The following is a 24,179-nucleotide window of genomic DNA, read 5'->3' on the forward strand; positions in this document are numbered from 1 at the left end:
TAACATTTCTCTTTTATCTTTTCCCAAATTGCCAATAACAAATTCACCTTAAAAGGTGAAACTAATATACGAGAGAGACTCATTATATGCAAAGGAAGATAGTTCAAGCTGTGATTTGTCATAATTGTGATGATTATGGGATACAGCTCATGAAAATCCCAAATCCACAATCTTCTTAGTTTCGCCTTTTTATGTTGCATTACTGAAATAAATGAACTTTTGCATAATATTCTAATTTTTTGAGTCTCACCTGTAGAATATAGAACAGCATAATTGTTCTTTTCTTTAGACTAAACATAATTCCATTAGTCTTTTATTGTACAATTTAGCCTCCAGATTCATATTTGTTGATTTTTCTCTTCATTCTTTCTAGTCTCTCAACATCTCTTTGTTTTATGGTGATCAGAATTGGATGCAGTATTCCAAGAGTAACCTCACTAATTCAACAAATCATTTCTCTCTGTTGGTGTCACCATGGTGTGCATTGAGGTTTTTTGGTAGTTGCAATTAGTACACAACAATTACTGGTACATAGTTGAGCCCGTGGGGTCTGTTCAGGGTCTAAGGAGTGAGGGGTCAGGCAGTTAGGACCTGGTCCACGATCCTGGGGAGATGGTGATGCAAGGCTCAGACGGGGCAGATGGGGAGCTGGCAGCTATAAGGGTCCCCCCTCCCCGCCCCACCGGCACACAGCGGGTCAATGGCCACATGGCTGATAGCCGCACAGGGGTAAGTCAATACCCACGAAGTCACAGTGCCCGATGTTGATGGGGATTAGCATAAGCACAATAAGCTTGCCTGCATTGATTGCCATACCATTGGGCCTGAAACGGGACAACAGAGAATGAGGTGGCTGGCTGGAGTCACTGAAACAGTCAGGATGAACTTAAATAGACTCTGGGGGATGGCAGAGGACAGGAAGGCCTGGAGGAACATTGTCGATGGGGTTATGATGTCCATGGGGTTATGACTTTGCAACTAACAACTACTACTACTGCCTGCCTGCGAATTATAAAAATGACACCTACATTTTTCTATGTTCATCTATTTCTATATATAATTTTGCAGTTGGAACATATTTCACAATACACAGTGCTAAGTACAAATTGGAATGTGTATCTGCAAATTCATTTTAAACTATTTTAGACATATTATAATTCTGAAATATAAAACAAGTTAGGACAGTTTTGCAGACATACGTACATTGTCTACATCATTACTTTTGTACTATGGTGTCTGCATTTTTTAAATGCCTCTACTTAAAATAAAGGATGATGTACATTCTTCATGGATTTAGGATCATATTGACCACTATAAATCTTTTATAGCCATGTAAAGGAGCAAAACTGAACAGAAAAAGGAAAGAGAACATAGATATTACATGCACAATTCCATCCAATTCATCCAAATCAATCAACTCATCCTTTCACAAACTTTTATTTCTTCTGACAAATACACAATAATTCAGAAGATAAATGACAAGTTTTAATCTAAAATATTACTTTACTCCATCCTTCCCAGATGCAGTTTAATGAGCTACGTGGCAGAGAACAGCTTTATAAGCTGCATAAGCATGGCAGAGTAAGAGGTTTCCCAGCTGTTTTTATTAGTAATCAATGCTTTATCTATGGCATTGCAAGAAAACATGTTTATATGATAAACAATTAGTCTGCCATCCTTTATTATAGGATGTTCTCATTCTGTATGTGTGTGTGTATGTGTGTTTATACACAGAGAGAGGGAGGGAGGGAGGGGAGGGAGGGAGAGAGAGAGAGAGGGAGTGATATTAATATTTATCTTCCAAACAGATCAATAAAACTATTTCTGGCATAAAATCCTTACCCTGGCAGGTGTTGTTCTTCTCCTCATATCCTGCCTTACATACACATTTTCCAATAGGCACCAGCCATTCCCCTTCAGCACTGCAATGCATCCTTGGGAGTTCATCAGTCACTGAATTGTTCACGCATGACCCTAAGACTTCTAGTAGCTGTGAAGAATCAGCTCCAGTGATGGTGTCAGGAAAGATGGCAAGGTTTCGAATCACCAGAGGGCATTTTTTATAATAGACCCGGACAGATACCAGTGCAATGCAGGCACCCACATCCTGGAAAGCAAGGTAAAAGCCCTTTTTGGTTAGAGGTCCAACATCTCTCACCTCGGTATTTAGCTTCATGACTCTATCTCCAAGATCTAATTCTGTAAAACTCTCATCTGCTGCAATGGTATCAATCTTGATGTATTGGTTTTCTTTCACATTCCTCCCATCTTCATAATCAGATTCAAAGTAATACATATTAAAAGTCTCTTTGCAAGATCCAAGACCTCCTGGAAGGCTGTTACAGTCTCGAAGAGTAAATTTTAGTTCAATGAAGATCCGAGAGGCTCCTTTGTTAGAAATCCAGCTTGTCAAAAGCCAATTATTCTGAGTCTGTTCCATCACTCTACACACTTGATATGTGTGGATTGGAGCATAATTTTCATCCACCTCACCAATTTCTTCCCACTAGACAAGCGGGGAGGGAGAAAGAAACAGGAATTTTTTTAAAAAATCAGATTGCAAACACTCATAATTCTACATCTGCTGTAGAACGAGGCAAGTAATAATGAAAAAATTGAAGTAAAAATACCAAATCTTATCTATACCTTTAAATATTCAAGTACGGTAGATATTGTTTTATTTTATTTGTCAAGCAAATGTTAGATAATATATAGAGATGTAAACATCATTTGAAAACATGAAACGAATATGAATAAAAGGGATGCCCCTTACAGACTTCTTAATAATGAAGTGAGGTCAACAGTAAATGTAAGATTAAAATGTTGGGGGTTTGGGGATGAAACCACAAAGTCAGGTAGTGCATTCCAGGCATTGATCACTTTATTGCAAGGGTGGGCTCCTCTTACCTGGATACTGGTGCACTGTCTGTGCAACACCATGTTTTCTCACATGCACATGTGGATGCCTCCTCTCACATGATTTTGCTTCCTACACATGCGCAGAAGCCAAATCTTGCAAGGGAACACTTGCACACGTAAGATTTCAGCAATATTTTGCTCCCACACATGCACAAAAGCAAAAAATCGCCCAAATCTCATGCACACAAGCATTCCCTTGTAAGATTTTGCTTCCGCATATGTGCAGGAAGCAAAAAAAAAAAAAATGAAAAAGATTCCCAAAAAAAGATGGTGTGCGCAACAGCAAAAGTGATACCGGAGCTATCACATGCAAATAACTCAATTGGCGGGCCGCTACTGGAATGGCAGATTGGACTGTACCAGTAAGAACCTAACACTACTCTATTGCTTAAGTCATATTTTCTGCATTTGAGTTTGGACTGGTTTACTTTAATTTTGTATCTAAGTTTATGTGCTTGTCAGTAGTGGGATTCAAAAAAATTTAACAACCAGCTCTGTGGACATTGCTTATTTGTGGGGGTGTGGTTTGGTGGCCATGCAACTGGCTTATTAGTAGGGGTGTGGCTTGAGCATGGCTGGCTGGTCATGTAACCAGTAGGTGAAATGGGTAGAGCTGAAAAAAGTGAATTATGACCAATCCTTGCATTTACAACTGGTCCTCGCACTTATAATAGTACTCAAATTTATGCCTGTTGCAGCGTTCTTAACAATTATGCTACTCATGTGGCCAACTCAACATCACTCTTCTCCTCACCTGGCCTCTCATGACAGTGGGGATGCTGCAATTTTCTTGTGTGAAAAATGGTCATAAGTCAATTTTTCAGTGTCACTGTAATTTTGAATGGTAACTAAATGAACTGTTGTAAGTCAAGGATTACCTGTAGAGAAATACAAGAAGCTTTTTTGCTTGCAAAAAGCTGTGCTAAATACAGTGATACCTCTACCTAAGAACGCCTCTACTTACAAACTTTTCTAGATAAGAACCGGGTATTCAAGATTTTTTTTGCCTCTTCTCAATAACCATTTTCCACTTACAAATCTAAGCCTCCCAAACTGTAACTGGAAAAGGCGGGGAGAAGCCTCCATGTGGCCTCTCTAGGAATTTCTATCTATCTATCTATTTGACTTCTATGTTGCCCAATCCCAAAGGACTCAGGGCGGCTTACAACAACAATAAAAATACAATATAAATAGATACAACGCAATAAAAAAGAAGTCAAATAATATCTAAAATTAAAACAGTGCAAGAAAACCATTAGCTCCTTTTGTTAAGTACTTTACCATTTTTGAGATCTAAATGTAAATGAAGTCTTAGAAGAGAATAAAATGAGCATATGTCTTTGGTATGCTAATTAAAGTTTGCAAGTAGTAGCAAATACTAGGTCGATAGTTACAACAATTTACTGAATGGACAGGTAATGAGATTTTTATTTTAGATCAATTATTACATTGAATGAGACTTTATAATTTTTATGTTAAGGAATGAATATAATTTGTCTGGTGCTATCCAGTGGTAGTATTTACAATCATAATATTTATTGACATTTCAAGTTGGATCAGTAGCACTTTCAGCTTTAAAAAATAATTTGTTAATGATCACTAAATGTGTATTTCAACGGTGATGTAACATGCAACTGAAGAAAGACTATTTATTAGAACAGAATAGTACAGAACAGAACACAACAGAATGGAATAATACGGTTGGAAGGAGCCTTGGAGGTCTTCTAGTCCAACCCTCTGCTTAGGCAGAAAATCCTACACCACTTCAGACAAATGGATCCCTACATAACTGGATAACTATGTTCCTATCAAACACACAACAAGTTGTCAAAATAGGGAGCGCCATATCAAATCCTGTTCTGTTATCAGCAATGTATCCCAAGGCAGAGTACTAGGACCAACACTCTTCATACTCTATATAAATGACCTTTGTGACCACATTACAAGCAACTGAATTCTCTTCACCGACGATGTAAAACTCTTCAACGCCACCAACACAGCTACCCTCCAAAAATACCTTGACTTTGTGTCAGTATTGTCAAACATCTGGCAACTCCAAATCTCAACCAAAAAATGCTCTATCCTATACATTGGCAAAAAGAATCCAAACATCAAATACAAGCTGGATAAACAAGATCTTACAGACAACCCTCACTCCATAAAATACCTTGGAATACTTATATTGAATTACTTAAGTGCCAAAGCCCACTGCAACAACGTTGCAAAAAAGGCTTCAAGAGTTGTTAACCTAATCCTACATAGCTTCTTCTTCAGTAATATCATTCTATTAACCAAAGTATACAAAGCTTTCGCCAAACCAATCCTTGAATACAGCTCATTTGTCTGGAACCCACACCACATTTTGGACATAAATACATTAGAAACATCCAGAGATACTTTACGAGAAGAGTCCTCCACTTCTCTATTTGCAACAAAATATCATACACAACCAGACTTGAAATCCTAGACTTAGAAAGCTTCGAATTACATCACCTTAAACATGACTTAAGCATAGCCCATAAGATCATCTGCTACAATGTCCTTCCTGTCAACAAATACTTCAGCTTCAACCACAACAATACAAGAGCACATAACAGATACAAACTGAATGTAAATTGCTCCAAACTCTACTGTAGAAAATATGACTTCAGCAACCGAGTTGTTAATGAATGGAACTCACTACCGGACGTTTCATCACCAACCCCCCCAAAACTTTACCCTTAAACTATCCACTGTTGACCTCACCCGATTCCTTAGAGGTCAGTAAGGGGCATGCATAAGTGTACCAGGATGCATATTGTCCCTGTCCTAAGTTTCTCTCTTATTAATAACCATATCATGTACAGTATATAAAAATGTTATACATACTTGACAAAAATAAATAAGTAAAATAAATACCATTTTGTTCATTTTAAAAATAGAAAACACAAAGCAGGTTTGACAAATCTAAAAGTAATAATAAAATACTATATATCCCTGTTCAAATCCTAAGTAGGGTTAAACATAATTTGTTGGATTTAACCCAATATAAGTAGGATTTTAGCAAAATTTTATCTTAATTATGGTGCCCCCATCTCTGCTTTGCCATGAGGAATATTGAATCCTCTCACAATCCCTTTGTGATGCAGCATAAGGAGAGTACAAGTGTGTACTTTGCTGCCTCCTTTCTTCAACTCTATTTAAGGTTTAATATAATAGAATTCTTTATTGGCCAAGTATGATGGGACACACACTTTTTAAAGGTTTAATTAGGCATGCAAAATTGCAGTTCTTTAAACATGACACTTTTGTATGAACAACTGTTTGAAACAGAACCTCACTTAGAGTGTATGCAAAAGATCAAGCCATATAATCAGTAGTGAAAGTGAGAGTTAAAGAACAAAATAACTGTTTAGAATTTCAGTACAGAGTTGTCATATAATGGGTCCTTTCATAAACATAAAAACAATTGAAATGTTATGGTATGGAAAAATAGAAGTAGTTTTAAATATTAAACATTGTGTGTTATATTAGGTGCCATACATTGTGCTGTTTCTAACTCTTTTGCTTTAGTATATCATAGGTTTAAAATTATAATACGAAATGTTAAGTTTCCATACCCACCCTAGGGCTCATTTTAGAATACTATTGTAGCACTGGTAGATATCAGAGGAGAATAGAGACTATCCAGGTTCTTCAGGCAATAGAATGCCTTGAGTAGACAACTGAGGGATTCCATTTGAAGCTACTTTTTATAATGAATTATTGTATATATCCCATCTTTCTGTTTATTCAACAATCAACTTTATTTTTATTTTTGATGCAAGACATGAGCATGGGCTGCTTTCCCCACTTTACAGTACAGTATATGACTACCTGTCGTACCTTTCTTTGTCTCTTTGATCAACCATTCCACTATCAAAATGAGGTATTTTCAAAGCATCACTGCCTATTAAAAAAAAGTCTGAGGAATACAGTGGTGACTATCAAAAGAGGATGGTGGTGCTCACAGGCAGGCAGGCAGGCAGGACCAGCACATAATAGCAGTGGCTCCATGCATTGCAGTAATCCAGGCAAGAGATGATCAGGAATTGAGTCACAGAGCATAAGCACAAATGTTTCCATAGTAAACCACAAAAACATCAATGGAAATGTTTGTGTACTAGCATGATCACACAAATGAGTTGAGAAGCACTATTATGGTAAGTTAACCTCTGAACTACAATACCCTATTTATTCTTTTGGGAGTACATGACACTTCTTACTGCAAAAAAACAGTGGCTAATTCCTTTTCAATCGTAGTTCTGTTAAAGGCTTTGTTTTCCAAAATTCTCCCTCCTTTAATGCAATAGGGCCTTAAACGCACTCATACTTATACTGTTACAAAGTTATTATATAGTTAAATTTATCTGGAAAAGAACATGAACAAATTTATTTGTTATCTTTTCTCTGTTCTTACATAATTTCAGGGTGCTAAAAACAAACATATCATTTAAAAATATATATTGGCTCCAGTTTCCATTATCTAAGCAACCAACCAATGAAGTAAGGTTTATAAAATGCATGATGCAATTTATACCATAGATTACATAGTAGGTATTGGTGACCAACAGAAAACTGCCACACGTATCAAGATTAGCCAATAGCCAACCACAACATCTGTGGTTTAATGTCGGCCATCAACATAGATTATAATCCAGATGAGCGGAGGTTGTTTGTTGATGCTTCCAAGACGAGTCTTAAAGATATATTGCTGCATAATGGCAATCAGCTACATCCATTCCAGTTGCAATGAAAGAAACATATGAAAACTTGAAAGAGCTATTAAAATGCACTAACTAGAGTCAACATCAATGGTCAATCTGTGATGACCTGAAAGTGGTTGCTAGCTTACTTGGTCTTCAAGGTGGATATACTAAATATTTCTGCTTCTTGTATGAATGGGACAGTTGTACGAAAGATTTGCACTATATCAAAAGAGACTGGCCACTGTCAACCTGTTGTGACATGTTGGGCGACTTGCCTGGATGTGGTTATGTATTATTTCACAAATTATGCTTCCTTGCAGTGGATAGTTAAAGATTTCATAATGACATCATCCTTATTCAGCTCTCTTCAGAGAAGTTTAGAAAAGCATAGAAGACTATGCAAGATTCTGAAGTACATTATAAGACTTACATCACTTACTGGCTGTGATATATCACACATCTAATTCGATGTTATTAACTAGTCCTGAAATGAGTTTCCCTTGCATTTTCACACTGCAATCCAGACCATCAAATAGCTAATATTTTTAGTGATTATAGTGTTTGTATTATATACACAAAAATACATATACCACACATGCTCACCCACATATTAAATTCCGTTTTCTTACTATTAAAAATATATATTTATTTCAAATGATTTCCTAGTTTCAAATAATTTAGCTACAGTGGCCAAATTATTGATGTGCTCTTCTGTTTTGAAACAAATTCAATCCAGAAAATAACTTTGTGTGTGGGTATAATATTGTCCTATTCATTCTGTATCATCTCATTCTAATCCATATTCCCTAATTATTGAATACCAGTCATCCTATGCTTACATCCTTTTTGTAAAGACTGTATGATTATATAATCATGAAAAAACAGATACAGTGATGAAGGCTATTAAATTGATGAAGCTCCATATGTGGCTGGGGTAGAGGATGAACTAATGAGAATTCGTTTACATTCGTTTCACTGAAATTGAATCTGATTTTTAACAAACTCCTAGCAATTGTTTGAGATCCCTAGAGCCGTTGAGGATACTAATCATCCCATTTATTAAAACTTGATGGTACTTTCTAATTTAACTACAATGAGGAATAAAAAAAGGAAGTCATTCTAATTCAACCGCTGCCTCAGATAAAGAAATTTTATAGACAAAGTTAATTCTAAACAAGCCGCACAAAATAACTGTAGGCATGATCAGTTTTACAACTCAATAAATTAATTAACCTTAGAAATGTTTGGAGCTGAGATCTATACTTTAACTTACAACCACAATTGTTACCAAGTGAGACATTTGTTAAGTGAGTTTTGTCCCATCTTATGACTTTTCTTGTCAATTTTCTTGTCACAATTGATAAGTGAAACAATGCAGTTGATAAGTTAGTAATAGAGCTGTTAAGTAATCTGGCTTCCCCACTGATTTTAATTGTTAAAAGTTTACATAAGGTTATCATATGACCTTGGGACACTGCCGCTCTCATAAATATCAATCAATTGCCAGCATCTGAAATTTGATCACATGACCATGGGGATGCTGTGAAAAATTGTCATAAGTTCATTTTTTCAGTGCTGTTGTTACATTGAACTGTCACTAAATGAACTATTGTATGTGATGACTATCTGTAATCTACTGTATTTTGTCCATAGACATGTAACCTGATGGTCATCAGGTCTTCTGGCCTCCAGAATTTTAATTTATTTTTAAATTAAAGTAGGTATGCTCACTATAGATGCCTTATCCAGAATGCCTTTATGGATATTGAAGGTAAGAGACTAAATTGGCCTGTTATCCAGTACAGTAGTTCCTCGCTATACCGCGCTTCACCTACTGCGGCTTCACTTCATTGCGGGTTTCTGAGGAAATCGATCGGAAGATTTAAACAGCCCACCGAACTCGATCGGCAGGTTTAAAAAAAAAAATATATATCTAAAATTGTAAATACTGTATTTAAATACTGTATCTAAAATAAACACTGTGTGGGAAGGGTTTATAAACACTTAAAACAATGAAAACTTACCAAACAATTACAATATAAATACTTAAATAAGTACTATCAGTCGATAAATTCCCCATCGCGGATTTCACCTATCGCGGCCAGGTCTGGAACGTAACACCAGCGATAGGTGAGGGACTACTGTATTACATTCAGAATTAGAAAAGAAAAATGACAAATTGGTCAACAGAAAATATCCTTAGAGAAAAAAAACTGGAAACTATAGTGGTGAAGTCATAATAAATAAATAATTTTGATATCCTCATAAAAACTGTCTTAAAATAAGCATGTGTATCATGCTGTACAACTAAAAATTATTATTTCAATTGGTTCCTTTAAAAAAGGAAATGAGAAAATGAATATAAACAAACATAAATTAGCATGTTTAAAGTATAGACTTAAATGGAGAAGGATTTGATTAAACTGGTGCTAAAACAGACCTGGGAAACTAAGAATTCTATATTGTCTCTGCTTCTGAAAATAAAGAACACTATTCATTGATACACTGACCCAGAGTCAACTTCAATCCCAAAGGGGAGGCATATAATGGATAAGTAGCTCTAGTTGCTGTAGGGAACATGAAACATACATGAATATATTATCACCAACAGAAGAGAGGTAGTTGGTGTCATAAGCAGACTTACAGGACACTTACCCCATTCTTTGGATATGCAATCCATCCAAGATCTGCCATAACTGATCTTGAATCCAATAAATTCACTAAAAGAAATCAAAGAAAAATATTAATTGAGTGTAAAATGGGCACTAAGTCTCTACTAGTACAATAACTATTAAACTTAATATATTTCATATACACATTACATATACATGCATATAAATACATATACATACATAAGTATTGTATAGGTCAGCAATGGTGAACTTATGGCACAGGTGCCATAGGTGGCATGCAGAGCCATATCTGCTGACACCCGAGCTGTTGCTCTAACTCAGAGCTGTTGCCCTAACTCAGCTCCTATGTGCATGTGTGCCAGCCAGCTGATTTTTGGATTGCACAGAGGCTGTGGGAAGGCGTTTTGGCTTCCAGAGATTCTCTGGGGGGTTGGGAGAGGGCATTTTAACCCTCCTCTAGCTGCAGGGGAGCCTTTGGAGCCTGAGGATGGCACAATATGATCCTACTGGGCCCACCAGAAGTTGGGAAACAGGCCATTTTTGGCCTCCAGAGGATGAGGGAAGCTGTTTTCACCCTCCCCAGGCCATTGAATCATGGGTGTGGGCACTCCCGAATGCACGATAGCATGCACGCACGGTCTTTTGGCACCCAAGGAAAAAAAGGTTTGTGTGTGTGTGTGTTGCATATACAACTTTTACCTTTAATTTGACAAAAAACTATGAAGGACTGGAACATCGAGGTGGGTGATATCACTTATTTTAAAAGTACTTTGCCTTGGCACTGCAGATAATATATTGCATAACAATAAAGGAGAGTATTTGTATTCAAGGTTGTAATGAGGGGTCCTTGGTGCTTCTGAGCTTGTTTGTTTTCTGGCAGATATTTCATTATCCAACCTATAACATCATCAGTGCTAGTAAGGAGTGCTGTCAGTTTATATTTTGGCTGTTTGCCCTACCAATGTGGATGGGGGTGGCCCTAGAGATTTTCTCACGTTACTTCTAATCTTTCTCCTAACTAACCTCACATTGTGTCCTCTTGTTCTTGTGTTCATTTTCCTATTAAAAACACTTCTCTCCTGAACCTTATTTAACCCTTTAACATATTTAAATGTTTCAATCATGTCCCCACTTTCCCTTCTGTCCTCCAGACTATACAGATTGAGTTTATTAAGTCTTTCCTGATAAGTTTTATGCTTAAGACCTTCCACCATTTTTGTAGCCTGTCTTTGGACTCATTCAATTTTATCAATATCTTTTTGTAGATGAGATCTCCAGAACTGAACACAGTACAGTAATACTTTGTCTTAGGAACTTAATTGGTTCCCGGATGAGGTTCGTAAGGTGAAAAGTTTGTAAGATAAAACAATGTTTCGCATAGGAATAAATGTAAAAGCGAATAATGCGTGCAAGCCCAAAACTCAGAAACCCGGAAGCTGGGACCTCGCCATCGAAGGAGGCTTGAGCCTCTCAGGCCTTCCCGGAAGAAGTGCCTCCCATGCGCTCTTGCCCGGCGGGAGGCAAAGCGCTGGGGTGGGGGTGTCAGGCCAGCCCTCCTGCCTCCTCCCCAGCCAAAAACCCAAAGCCTCGCTGCTGCAGCAGCCGCTGCAGGAGGCTTAAGCCTCCCGGTCCTCCCTGCCCCTCGCCCGTGGCCGGCAGAACTGCCTCCCGAGCGCTCTTGCCTGGTGGGAAGCGAAGCGCTGGGGTGGGGGGCCAGCTCGTTAATATGATTTTTTACATTTAATTAATCAAGTTTCAGAGTTACTGAAGACTTTAAACCCATTGTACACATTTCATTGTATCTTATTTGGTGGTAAATATGATATCATGATGTATTTTTGAGGAAAAATTGCATGTTAAAAGCATTTAATTATTTCAATTTAATTGTAGATGCATTGCTAAATTAAATCAAGGTGTTTAAGCAGGAAAAATAATGCACTGTAATTGCTTTATTCTGGCCACTTTTTTCTGGCCATGTTCGAGAATAGAAGGGGAGAGATGGTATCTGTCACTTGTAAAATAGTGAAACTGTTGTTCCCCAGAATATTCCTCCTCCTGTTGCATCAGCATTCAACACTGTGTCCTCTTACCAAATGCAGCTTCGCTTGCCCTGATGGGTCATTGTTTACGAATGAGGACAGACCATCTCCACTCCCAATATGCCCTTGACCAAGCCACTAATAAACCCAGAATGACCAGACAGTTGTCTCTTGGCGATTTGGTTTATGCCAGGAACTACAGGGGTGGTAGCTCACCCTGGGAACCTGGCCAGATCACTGAAATTACCAGGCCGTTTTCCTAGAGGGTCCTTTTAAATGATGGGAGGACTTGGAGGTGGCATATGAACCAACTAAGAAGCCGTTCTCCAGTGGTCTGCCCTGGGGATGTTATTAACCCGCCAGTTTCCCTGAGTACTAGAGTCGCACCTTGGCAATACCTACAATTGGGGGAGGGTAATATAGCCTGCATGATAAATCATTGAAGTATATATGAAATTAATTGGTTAATGGAAAAAAGCATGTACTAATTTATATACTTGAGACAAGTTATAATCTGGTGTATAATTAATATAATATAAATATAGTTACTTTAATGCCAACACAATGCTAATATCTGTATATACTACTATTAATTTAATTTTCTTTGATTTTTTTCTGTACCTGTTTTCTTTTTTAAAAGTAGAAAATAAATAAAAATATTTAAAAAGAAAAGCCACTTAGTTCTGGCTTTTCAAAGTGAAATAGTGGGCTTTCCAGGTGAATTGTCTATAGTAATGATTTTTTTCAGTAACCAGAAAAACACTGCTCAAAAAAATAAAGGGAACACTCAAATAACACACCCCAGATCTGAATGAATGAAATATTCTCAATTAATACTTTGTTCTGTACAAAGTTGAATGTGCTGTGAACAAAATGAAATTGATTGTCAATCAGTGTTGCCCCCTAAGTGAACAGTTTGGTTTTACAGAAGTTTGAATACTTGTTTAAGAGTTCCCTTTATTTTTTGAGCAGTATATATTGATTGGTAAACTCAATCAACTAAGCAATACACCCAGAATATACAGTATTTGGAAAAATACATGTTGTGTGGACCAAAATCAAATTGCCTAGGTATCATAACCTTTTCAACTTGAGGTGTCAAAAATTTGGAAAATGCCTAACTTGACTATAGTGATGTATAACCCTCATCCCAAACAAAAAACAATTTCCCTGGTCTCCCAGTCCCCATCTAGGCCATCATGAACAGTAGCCCTGGACAGTAGTGCCAATGATGGGCTTGTAGTATAGGCCCAAGCCTTCCGGTCAATAAGACTGCCTTGTGTTATTCCCTATTAGGGAATGGAGTGATTGCCCTGTGCCCCAACATCTGCCATGCACGACTTGCCTTCAGGTAGTGGTCCCTTAACAGGCTCGTGGCCTACTGAGGCTGTTCTGTGTTGCCTGATACCTTTGTTCTTGAAGCAATTTAAGAGAAAGCTCTTCCATGTCCCCTGTAACATTTAAAAACTGTATAAAATCATGCTCTGTTATTGTAAGACTTCAAGAGACTCTGAAGATACTGCAGGAACATATTGCTTTCTCACACACCCTCAAAAAATCACACAAAAGCACACCCTGTTCTTGCTCAAATTTTGGAAGTTCAGGGGGCTGTGTGAGTTTCAGGGGATGTCTGGAAGACACATGAAGCACACCCAATGAAGCCTGCTTTGGAGAATAGTTGTTGAATGTCACCTGAAAGACTGTCATATCACCTCTGACACACATGTCATAGGTTCACTTTAACCTGTCTAAGCAATGAGTTTTGGATGATGCTTATTGGATTCTTCCATATCAACACCTTTCCTGCATCTGTGTTGTATGTTGGCTCGAACCTATATAAAAATGTAAAAACAGATGTGGAGAGAAAACTCTCTTCAGGTGCATTTCTTTTAATAGGTCATTGGATATCAAAGCAATTTATGTCATGTTTCTTCCAATACCTGGTTTTCCCTAATTTTTAAGTAGGTTCATTTTAGTTTTTTCATCTTTTATGTCTTCAATTAATAAAGTATATGTTTCATATCAGAGTATTCTGATTTCTTAAAGACAGTAATCTGCTTCACATATTTTGATTTTCATTTCAGTAGAACTGTCACTTGATTTCAGGAATGGTTTAATTTATGGCTTTGCAGAATTATTTAACACAATGGGGACAGTGTTCCCTCTAATTTTTTGGGGGGGTGGGCGGAAAAGTATAGTGTCTGAGCGGCAGTCCCTTTGGGACTGGGCGGCAAAGAAATATTAAATAAATAAACAAACAAACAAACAAACAAACAAATAAAAAACCCACCCTGTTTTGCCTCAGATAATTTCAAAATAAATTACTGTACTGTGTGTCTATAACAGTGAGCTCATAATAGGGCAACTCTATCAATATCAAAATGCCACTTAAATAGTTGAGCTAGTTTCAAACTAGATTTTGATTTTCTTTCTCTCTTCCTTACTCCCATTCTTTTTCTTTCTCTTTTCCTTCCTCTCTTTTTTCTATCTGTTTCTCTCTCTTCCTCTCTCTCTCTTTCCCTCTCACTCTTTCCCTCTCGGCTTCTGGGCAGGTTTGGAAAACTCTGAGTTGATGATGATTTTTAAGTGAGCGATTGCTCACTGCTCATCTTAGAGGGAACTATGAATGGGGAACAATACCAGGGAATCAAGTAAAATCAATAAAGATTTTTGAGAGGAGAAAATGTTTCCTTGTAATGAGGAATGGGATTAGATATCTTGGTAGAACTACTGTATTTTTCAGAGTATATGATGCACCGGAATATAAGACGCACCTTAGTTTTGAAGGAGGAAAACAAGGGGAAAAAATTCTGCCTCTGCCTTACAGCAATTTGTCTCCCAGAAAACAGCAAATAGTACAGATGATATACACTGTTTGCTGTTAATTTTTGTGCATCCATGCCTGACCCATAGAAATAACAAAGAATTGGAGAAATGTACATTATGGCAGTATATTAATGCCAGAAAATGTTCTTAAATGTAGTCACTCCTTGCAATCAATGTTCCCTCTAATTTTTTTCCGGTGTGGATGGTGTGGACGGAAAAGTATAGTGTGTGAGCAGCAGTCCTTTCGGGACTGGGCAGCAAAGAATTATATATATATATTCCATATTTACAACAGCACGAAGCTTAAAACTTCAGCCTGATGATGGTGAATGTGATTTCACCGAAACGTCGCATAGACACTCAAAATATTACACGGGGCAAAACCCGAACTCAGAACAATCTACATATATATATATATGTAGATTGTAATTTGTAATTGTAACTTTTGTAATTTGGCCACATGGAAGGGAAAAACTAGACAATTTCCTCACACATCTCAATAACCTACACCCCAAAATACAATTTACTATGGAAACAGATATCAATGATCAACTTCCCTTTCTAGATGTACTGGTCTATAAAAAACCCAATGGCACCCTAGGATACACTATCTACCAAAAGAAAACCCATACCAACCGTTATCTAAATGCACACTCCCACCACCACCCCGCACAGATCACCTCAGTGGCCAAAACTCTCATCACCAGAACCAAACGCCTAGCTGACCATGAGCACTTAAAAACTGAATTGAACAAACTCAAAGATGTATTAATTTCTAATGGATTCGAAAGGAAAACAATCACAAACCTAATCAAAAAAGAGACACCCCCCAAAAATCAAGATCAAGAACAGGACAATGGTACCACCCTCCTCCCTTACATCAAGGGCACCACAGACAAAATTAGTAAAATTCTGCACAAACATAACATCAAAACTTCATTTTTCACTAACCAAAAAATATCAAATATCCTAAGGCAGTGATTTTCAACCTTTTTTGAGCCGCGGCACATTTTTTACATTTACAAAATCCTGGGGCACACCACCAACAAAAATGACACAAAATGACACCCTAAGACACTCTCCTCTCTTTTTCCATCCCTGTCTCCTTCCCCCCTTGTGTGTGTATATATATATATATACACACTCTTGAACCATTTCCAAAAACAGGTGAGGGCTGGGGGGGTTTTCTCTCTTATTCTTTGGGTGCTTTTTATCATATGCTTTAAATCAAGAGTCACTTCTCTCTCTTTTGTTTCTCTCTCTTTCCTCTCATTCTCTGTCTCAATCATTTTCTCATTTCTCTTTTTTCCTCCCCTTTTGGCTCATTTCTCTCTCTCTCTCTCCCTTCTTCTCCTTTTCTCTCTCTCTCTCTCTTGCTTTCTTTCTCTCTCTTTCTTTCTTTCTCTCTCTCTCACTTTTGCTTTCTCTTTCTCTTTACTTTCTCTCTCTTGCTTTCTTTCTCTCTCTCTCTCTCTCACTCTCTCAGCAAAAAGTTGCAAGGCTGGAACCTGAGCTTCCTTCTTCGTGGCACACCTGACCATGTCTCGCGGCACACTAGTGTGCCACGGCACACTAGTTGAAAAACACTGTCCTAAGGAACCCAAAAGATAAAATCCAATTAGAACACCAAGGAATCTATGAAATCCCTTGCAAAACATGTGCAGCCACATACATTGGATAAACCAATCGAAGAGTAAATGCACGCATTGCAGAACATAAGAATGCAGTTAAAAAATAAGAAAAGACTTCCTCCCTTGTCCAGCACATTAAAAAAATGGCACGAAATTGACTTTGAAAAAACTAAATTACTTTCCAAAACAGAAAATTTATATAGAAGAATTACTTTAGAAGCTATAGAGATTGAGAAACACCCCCTCTGCATGAATAAAAGGGATGATACGTCCCGCCTACCAGCCTTAAACAAAAAAACACTTCATAATAATCACCATGTCAATCCTTCTAGTAATTATGATTCCACCAACCAATCAGATCACTAAAACATAGTCACCCAATCTATTTGCTACATTAAAACCAAATCTCCACCCCTAACACTATATACAAGGAAGAAATGGCAGTTGCAAACATTCCATATTTACAACAGCACGAAGCTTGAAACTTCAGCCTGATGATGGTGAATGTGATTTCACCGAAACGTCGCATAGACATGCAAAATATTACACAGGGCAAAACCCGAACTCAGAACAATCTACATATATATATATACATTTGACATATATATGTATGTATGTATGTATGTATGTATGTATGTATGTACAGTGGTACCTCAAGATACGAACCCCTCGTCTTACGAACAACTCGTGATACGAACCCGGGGTTCAGAAAAATTTTGCCTCTTCTTACGAACTTTTTTCGAGTTACGAACCGGCGTTCGGAGACTGCTGGGAAGCCGCGCGGCTGTTTTAAAAGGTGACAGCCAGGCGGCGGGGCTTCCCAGAAGCCTCCCAAACGCCGGTTCGTAACTCGAACAAAGTTCGTAAGAAGAGGCAAAATTTTGCTGAACCCCGGGTTCGGTTCGGGAGGTTGCTGGGAAGCCCCCCAGGCTGGCTGTGACCTTTTAAAACACCCGCGCCGCTTCCCAGCTGTCTCCTGAAGCCGAACGCGGAAGTTTGGCTTTAGCGTTCGGCTTCAGGAGACAGCCACGAAGCGGCACGGGTGTTTTAAAAGGTCGCAGCCGACCTGGGGGGCTTGCCAGCACCCCCCCGAACCCCGAATCCCTTAATGTTCAAATTCAGCTTAAACATGTGATATATATATATATATATATATATATATATATATATATATATATATATACACATACATGTAGATTGTTCTGAGTTCGGGTTTTGCCCTGTGTAATATTTTGCATGTCTATGCGACGTTTCAGTGAAATTACATTCACCATCATCAGCCTGAAGTTTCAAGCTTCATGCTGTTGTAAAATGGAATGTTTGCAACTGCCATTTCTTCCTAGTATATAGTGTGGGGGTGGAGATTTGGTTTGAATGTAGCAAATAGATTGGGTGATTATGTTTTAGTGATCTGATTGGTTGGTGGAATCATAATTATTAGAAGGATTGACATGGTGATTTTTATGAAGTGTTTTTTTGTTTAAGGCTGGTTTCCAAATCTCTGGTAGGCGGGACGTGTCATCTCTTTTATTTATGCAAAGGGGGCTCCTCTCAATCTCTATGGCTTCCAAAGCAATTCTTCTATATAAATTCTCTGTTTTGTGGAGTAATTTAGTTTTTTCAAAGTCAATTTCGTGCCCTGTTTTTTTAATGTGCTGGACAAGGGAGGAAGTCTTTTCTTCTTTTTTAATTGCATTTTTATGTTCTGCAATGCGTGCACTTACTCTTCGATTGGTTTGTCCAATGTATGTGGCTGCACATGTTTTGCAAGGAATTTCATAGATTCCTTGGTATTCCAATTGGATTTTATCTTTTGGGCTCCTTAGGATATTAGATATTTTTTGGTTAGTGCAAAATGAAGTTTTGATGTTATGTTTGTGCAGAATTTTACTAATTTTGTCTGTGGTGCCCTTGATGTAAGGGAGGAGGGTGGTACCATTGTCCTGTTCTTGATCTTGTTTTTTGGGGAGTGTAGATTGTAGATTGTTTTGCCCCGAACTCAGAACAATCTACATACATATACCCGTGAAAATCTACGAAAACTGCTAGTTCTCTGCTTTACAAGGCAGAGTTCACCAGATCGAATCCCAGTAAAGGAAAGGGTGTGGCTAGCTGATGAGGCCAGAACAAGGCCGAAATGGGACCATCCTAGTCTCCCTTAATTTTAAAATTCCAGCTAAAAAAACATTTAATATGTGTGTGTGTGTGTGTGTGTGTATGTATGTATATATGTATATGTATATATATATATATATATATATATATATATATATATATATATATATATATATATATATATATATATATATATATATGTAGATTGTTCTGAGTTCGGGTTTTGCCCTGTGTAATGTTTTGCATGTCTATGCGACGTTTCGGTGAAATCACATTCACCATCTTCAGGCTGGAGTTCCAATCTTTATATATATGGCCAAAATAAGGCCGAAATAGATTTATCCTAGTCTCCCTTAATTTTCAAATTCAGTAAAAAAAACATGCTTCCCTTCCATGTGGATGTATTTCCATTGAGGACTAAATGTTCAGGTCAGCCAGTTTCAAATCCATCTGTTGCTAATGCAGTCTATGTCACATTTTTCTACTGTCCTAAAAAGTATGCAGTGGTCTACTTTGTCAAATGCTTTATTGAAGTCCAAGTAAACTTTGTCCACACATTTCACTAGTCCATTAACGTAGTTACTTTGTCAAAGAAAGCATTAAGGTCTGTTTGACCTGATCTGTTGTTGAGAAACCCAGATTGGCTTCTAGTAATAGCTCTAGTAATTTTGCTTATTTCTAGATGTTCACAGATCTGTTGCTTGATTATCTTTTTCAGGATCTTCCCAAGTATTGATATCAAGCTGATTGACTTGTTGTTTCCTGGGTCCATTCCCCCACACCCACTGCTCCTTTTGAAGATTGAAATTACATCAGCTCTTCTCCAAGTCTCTGTTAGTTTCCTTGTGCTCCAAGAGTTTTGAAATATATGATTAATTAATTCTGAGGTCATGTCTGCCAGCTCCTTCAGAACCCTGGGATGTAATTCATCAGGTCTTGGTGATTTAAATTCATGTACTCCGGGGGAGTATTATTTTACCATTTTGTTGCCTATTTTGACTTGTATTCCTATTTTGCCTTCTATGGGACTGCTTTTGATAGGTTGTATTTTCCTTAAAGATAGATGCAAAGAATGAATTAAGCAGTTTCATTTTCTTCCTGTTCCTGTCACCTGTCCATCTTCTCCCACTGATGGTTTCCTTAAAATTTTTGGTTTTTTCATATTGAAAGTAGCAGGTATTGTCTATAAAGTCAGATCAGCAAATCTTATAGAAAGATAAGTTGTAACAATAATTAAAATAAAATATTAAGAGAAAAGCAATTGTCATGGTATAAAATGGCATAACATATGTTTGCTGGTCCACTAAATCCTATAGGATGAGCATATGCAGTATATGTATAAAGTCTATTGTGTTGTGTTTTACCTTCTGAAAACTGTCTTTGAACTTCGCTTCTGATTTTACATAAGACTCTCACTTTGTTCACAGCAGAAATATTTTATTTGATCATGGTTCTGATTAGATTTTTAGAGCTGACTTCCTTATTCTTATGATAATGATTATAATATTGATAATACCAATACTGATAATGATATTGATAATAATAATGCCACAAAGAAGAGAGTGTCAACCATTTTTAAGTAAGAAAAGGCAGGACAGGAAACAATGGGTGGAAAACAGTGGTGAGATTCAAATTTTTTATTAGTGGTTCTGTGGGCATGCCTTGGTGGGTGTGGCAGGGGAAGAATACTGTAAAATCTACATTCCCACCATTCCCAGAAGATTTCTCAATTTCCTCCTGATCAGCTGGGACTCGGGAGGCAGAGAGTAGATGGGGGCTGGACCAGTCAGAGGTGATATTTACCGGTTTTCCGAACTAGTCAAAATTTACTCTACCAGTTCTCCAGAACTGGTCAGAACCTGCTGAATACACCTCTGGTAAAAACAAATCAAGGAGAGAAGCAACCTACAACCTAACAATGTGAACAATAAACTAGTGGAATGGCTTGCCTACAGATATTGTGAGTGCTCCCTCACTAGAGGATTTTAAGAAGAGCCTGAACAGTCATTTGCTTGGAATGATAGAAGATCTGCTGCTTAAGCAGTGGCTTAGAAAAGACCTCCAAGGTCCCTTCCAACCAGCGACAGACTACAGTTCCCGGCACTACCATGAACGGTGACCCATCTCATGTGATGATGCATGTACAAGTGATTTTTGCCAAAGCAAAGTCTAAAAAACTGCCCAAAATAAGGTAAATGACAGCTGTCCGTCCGTGTGCCTGCCCCACCGCTCTGCTGGGCCGCTTGTGATGGCTCTGCCAAAAGCAGTTTGCCTGTTTGCCTACATACCCACACCACTCATGGCAGCTGTGCCACGAGTGGCCTGCCCATCCCACCATGCCATGAGTGGCAGCTCTGCCACGAGCAGCCTGTCCGCTCACCCGCCTGCCCCACGCTGCTCATCATGGCTCTGCTGGGAGCTGACTGGCTTCCCCACTGCATTGCTCACGGCAGCTCTTCTACGAGCAGCCTATCCGTTCACCCACCCGCCCCGTGCTGCTCTTGATGGCTCTGCCACAAGCAACCTGCCCACCTGCCCACCCCTGCTGCTCTTGATGGCTCTGCCATGAGTGGCCTGCCTGCCCCACTGTGCTGCTTGCAGCAGCTCTGCCACAAGCAGCCTGTCTGCTCACATGCCCGCCCCGCGCTGCTCCTGATGGTTCTGCCACAAGCAGCCTGCCCACCGACCCACCCTGCATCGTGCCTGATGACTCTGCCATGAGCAGTCTGCCCACCCACCTGCCTGCCCCACGTCGCTCATGATGGCTCTGCAACAAGTGGCCTGTCTGCTCGCTCTGGTGCTTGTACAACCTCCTGCAGGGCAGCAAGAAGATAGCCCATGGCGCAGGGAGCAGACCGGGTGGAATTGCACCAGTTGCATGTGCAAGCGCGTGCACCCCCGGCGGAAATGGAGTTAGGCTACATACATTTCATTCTAGGGCGGACCTCATGAAATTGCGAGATCAACGGCCCCAGGCCTGCCGGAAAAGCCAAGTATTCAATGCTTTCCAGAAGATCAATAGAGTAAGGGCAGTCCAGATCTCAAGTATTTGGTTCCAAAGAGCCAGGACAGCCATAGAAAAGGCTCTTCCCAACAGGTCTGCCAGCTGACACTGTTTAGCTGATGGAACCTGGAGAAGACCAGTTCTGTGTGGTCTTACCAGTCGCTGGGAACTATGAGGTAGAAGGAAGTCTCAGAGATAACCTGGTCCTGAGCCATGTTGGGCATTAAAGCTAATTACCAACACCTTGAATTGAGCCCGGAGACCAATAAGGAGCCAGTGCAGCTTGCAGAAGATTATTATAATGTGAGTGTAATTAGGTCACCCACAACTACTCTCATGGATGCATTCTGGACCAACTGTAGTCTCCAAACACTCTTCAGGGATAGCCTCATGTAGAGTGCCTTGCTATAATCCAACCATGAGGTGATAAGGGCATGAGTGACTGTGCAGAGAGCCTCCTGATCAAAGTAGGATGACAATTGGTGAATCAGATGAACCCCTTGCAAAGGTTTCCTTAGCCGCAGCTGTTGGATGTTGGTCTAATCTTAGCTGTGGATCTAGAAGGACACCCAAATTGCAAATCCATTCTAAGGGGGAAAATCCCCCCTCCGAGCCAAGGATGGACAGTTGATACAGTCTTTAGGAGGCAGTACTGCAGCCACTCGGTCTTTTCTGGGTTAAGTCTTAGCCTGTTAACACCCATTAAGATTGCTCCACTCATCACTGATTCAAAGTATCATACCGTTAATTTTAGTAACCAGCTTAAAAAATTCAATAGAACAAGTAGAAAAAATGGAAAATGTTCGAGAGAAACCTAACACCCTGATCCATTGTAAAAAAAAGCCGGCCTCTCCTTAAAAGTGTAATAATAATAATAATAATAATAATAATAATAATAATTATTATTATTATTATTATTATTTATTAGATTTGTATCCGCCCCTCTCCGAGAACTATATTTAAAAACACAATTTAAAAACTCTTATTTAAAAACACAATTTAAAAACTCTTATTTAAAAACACAATTTAAAAACTCTTACTAATAAAATAATCACACAGCCCATACATAAAGCAGTAGTTAGGGGAGATGTCAATTTCCCCATGCCAGGTGGCAAAAGTGAGTTTTCAACAATTTACGAAAGGCAACGAGGGTGGGGGTAGTTCTGATCTCAGGGGGAAATTGGTTTCAGAGGGCCGGGGCTACCACAGAGAAGGCTCTTCCCCTGGGCCCCGCCAGACAACATTGTTTATTTGATGGGACCTGGAGAAGGCCCATTTTGTGGGACCTAATCGGCCACTGGGATTCGTGCAGCAGAAGCCAAATCACACAATGCTGAAGGAATAATCACACCAAAATTGTAAAAAACCAACACTTCCATTGTTCTTAACTTTGCACCCTGTAGGAATTTTATCAGTTTTTAATTCACATAGAGAATTACTAAAACATGTAATTCATTGAAACATACAAGTTCAGTTTCTGATTTATTGAAACATACCCTGGTTCTAAATTTTGCTTGGAACTGCAAGAGGATCTTAAATCATGTCAGAAAAAAACAATAGGCTGAGGTATGATCATAAGGAATGATAGCCTGCCACCAACTGGATCTTCTGACCTTTACATATGTTCTCTTCTACCCTCCATCAAACTCTTACCTTCTCTATCTAGTGATTGTTTGACCAGGGTTGTTTGAAATTCCCTTTGCAGCTTTTCATTTTATGAACTGTTACAAAACCCAATTCTCAGAAGCTCACAAGCAATTATCAGGTCAGACCACTACCAAAACAAGAAAAATAAAGTTCTGTCCTGGGCCTAGTACTCTTCAATATATTAATCAACAACCTAGATGAGGGAATAGAGGGGAAACCAGATGACACCAAGCTGGTGGAAGTAGCCAATATCCCAGAAGATAGGTTCAAAATACAGAACATTTTCAATAGACTAGTACTGTGGGCTCAAGCAAACAAAATAAAGCTCAATGTCGAGAAAAGCAAAATCCTACACCTAGGCAAGAAAAACCCAAGACACATACACAAACCGGGAGAAACTCAGGGGTGGGCTACTGCCCGGATGGGGGATTGTAGAGGGGTAGCAAAAATGGAGCTCCACCCCATACCACCCAATTTGCACTGGAAGATGCTGAAAGAAAATGCAGGGCATACTGCATAAGCCACACCCATATTGTAGTAAAAATTTTGGTAGCCCTTCACTGGAGAAACCACACTTAACAGTAGCGGCTGTGAGAGATATCTCGAAGTCCTGGTGGATAACCAACTGAATATGAGCC

General features: G+C 38.8%; 1 protein-coding gene across 1 annotated transcript in view; it reads right to left on the reverse strand.

Moving 5' to 3' along the window:
- Positions 1 to 10,362, reverse strand: part of EPHA5 (EPH receptor A5) — a 123,426-nt gene extending 113,064 nt beyond the window's left edge. Inside the window, exons 1-2 of the mRNA XM_070729368.1 lie at positions 10,302 to 10,362; positions 1,843 to 2,506 (exon numbers count right to left, since the gene is read on the reverse strand). Coding sequence (XP_070585469.1) covers positions 1,843 to 2,506; positions 10,302 to 10,340 — 703 coding nt within the window. The 5' untranslated portion in view covers positions 10,341 to 10,362. The remainder of the gene's footprint in view (positions 1 to 1,842; positions 2,507 to 10,301) is intronic.
- Positions 10,363 to 24,179: the final 13,817 nt, after the last annotated feature.

Source organism: Erythrolamprus reginae, chromosome Z, assembly GCF_031021105.1.
Source record: "Erythrolamprus reginae isolate rEryReg1 chromosome Z, rEryReg1.hap1, whole genome shotgun sequence".
NCBI lineage: Eukaryota > Metazoa > Chordata > Lepidosauria > Squamata > Dipsadidae > Erythrolamprus > Erythrolamprus reginae.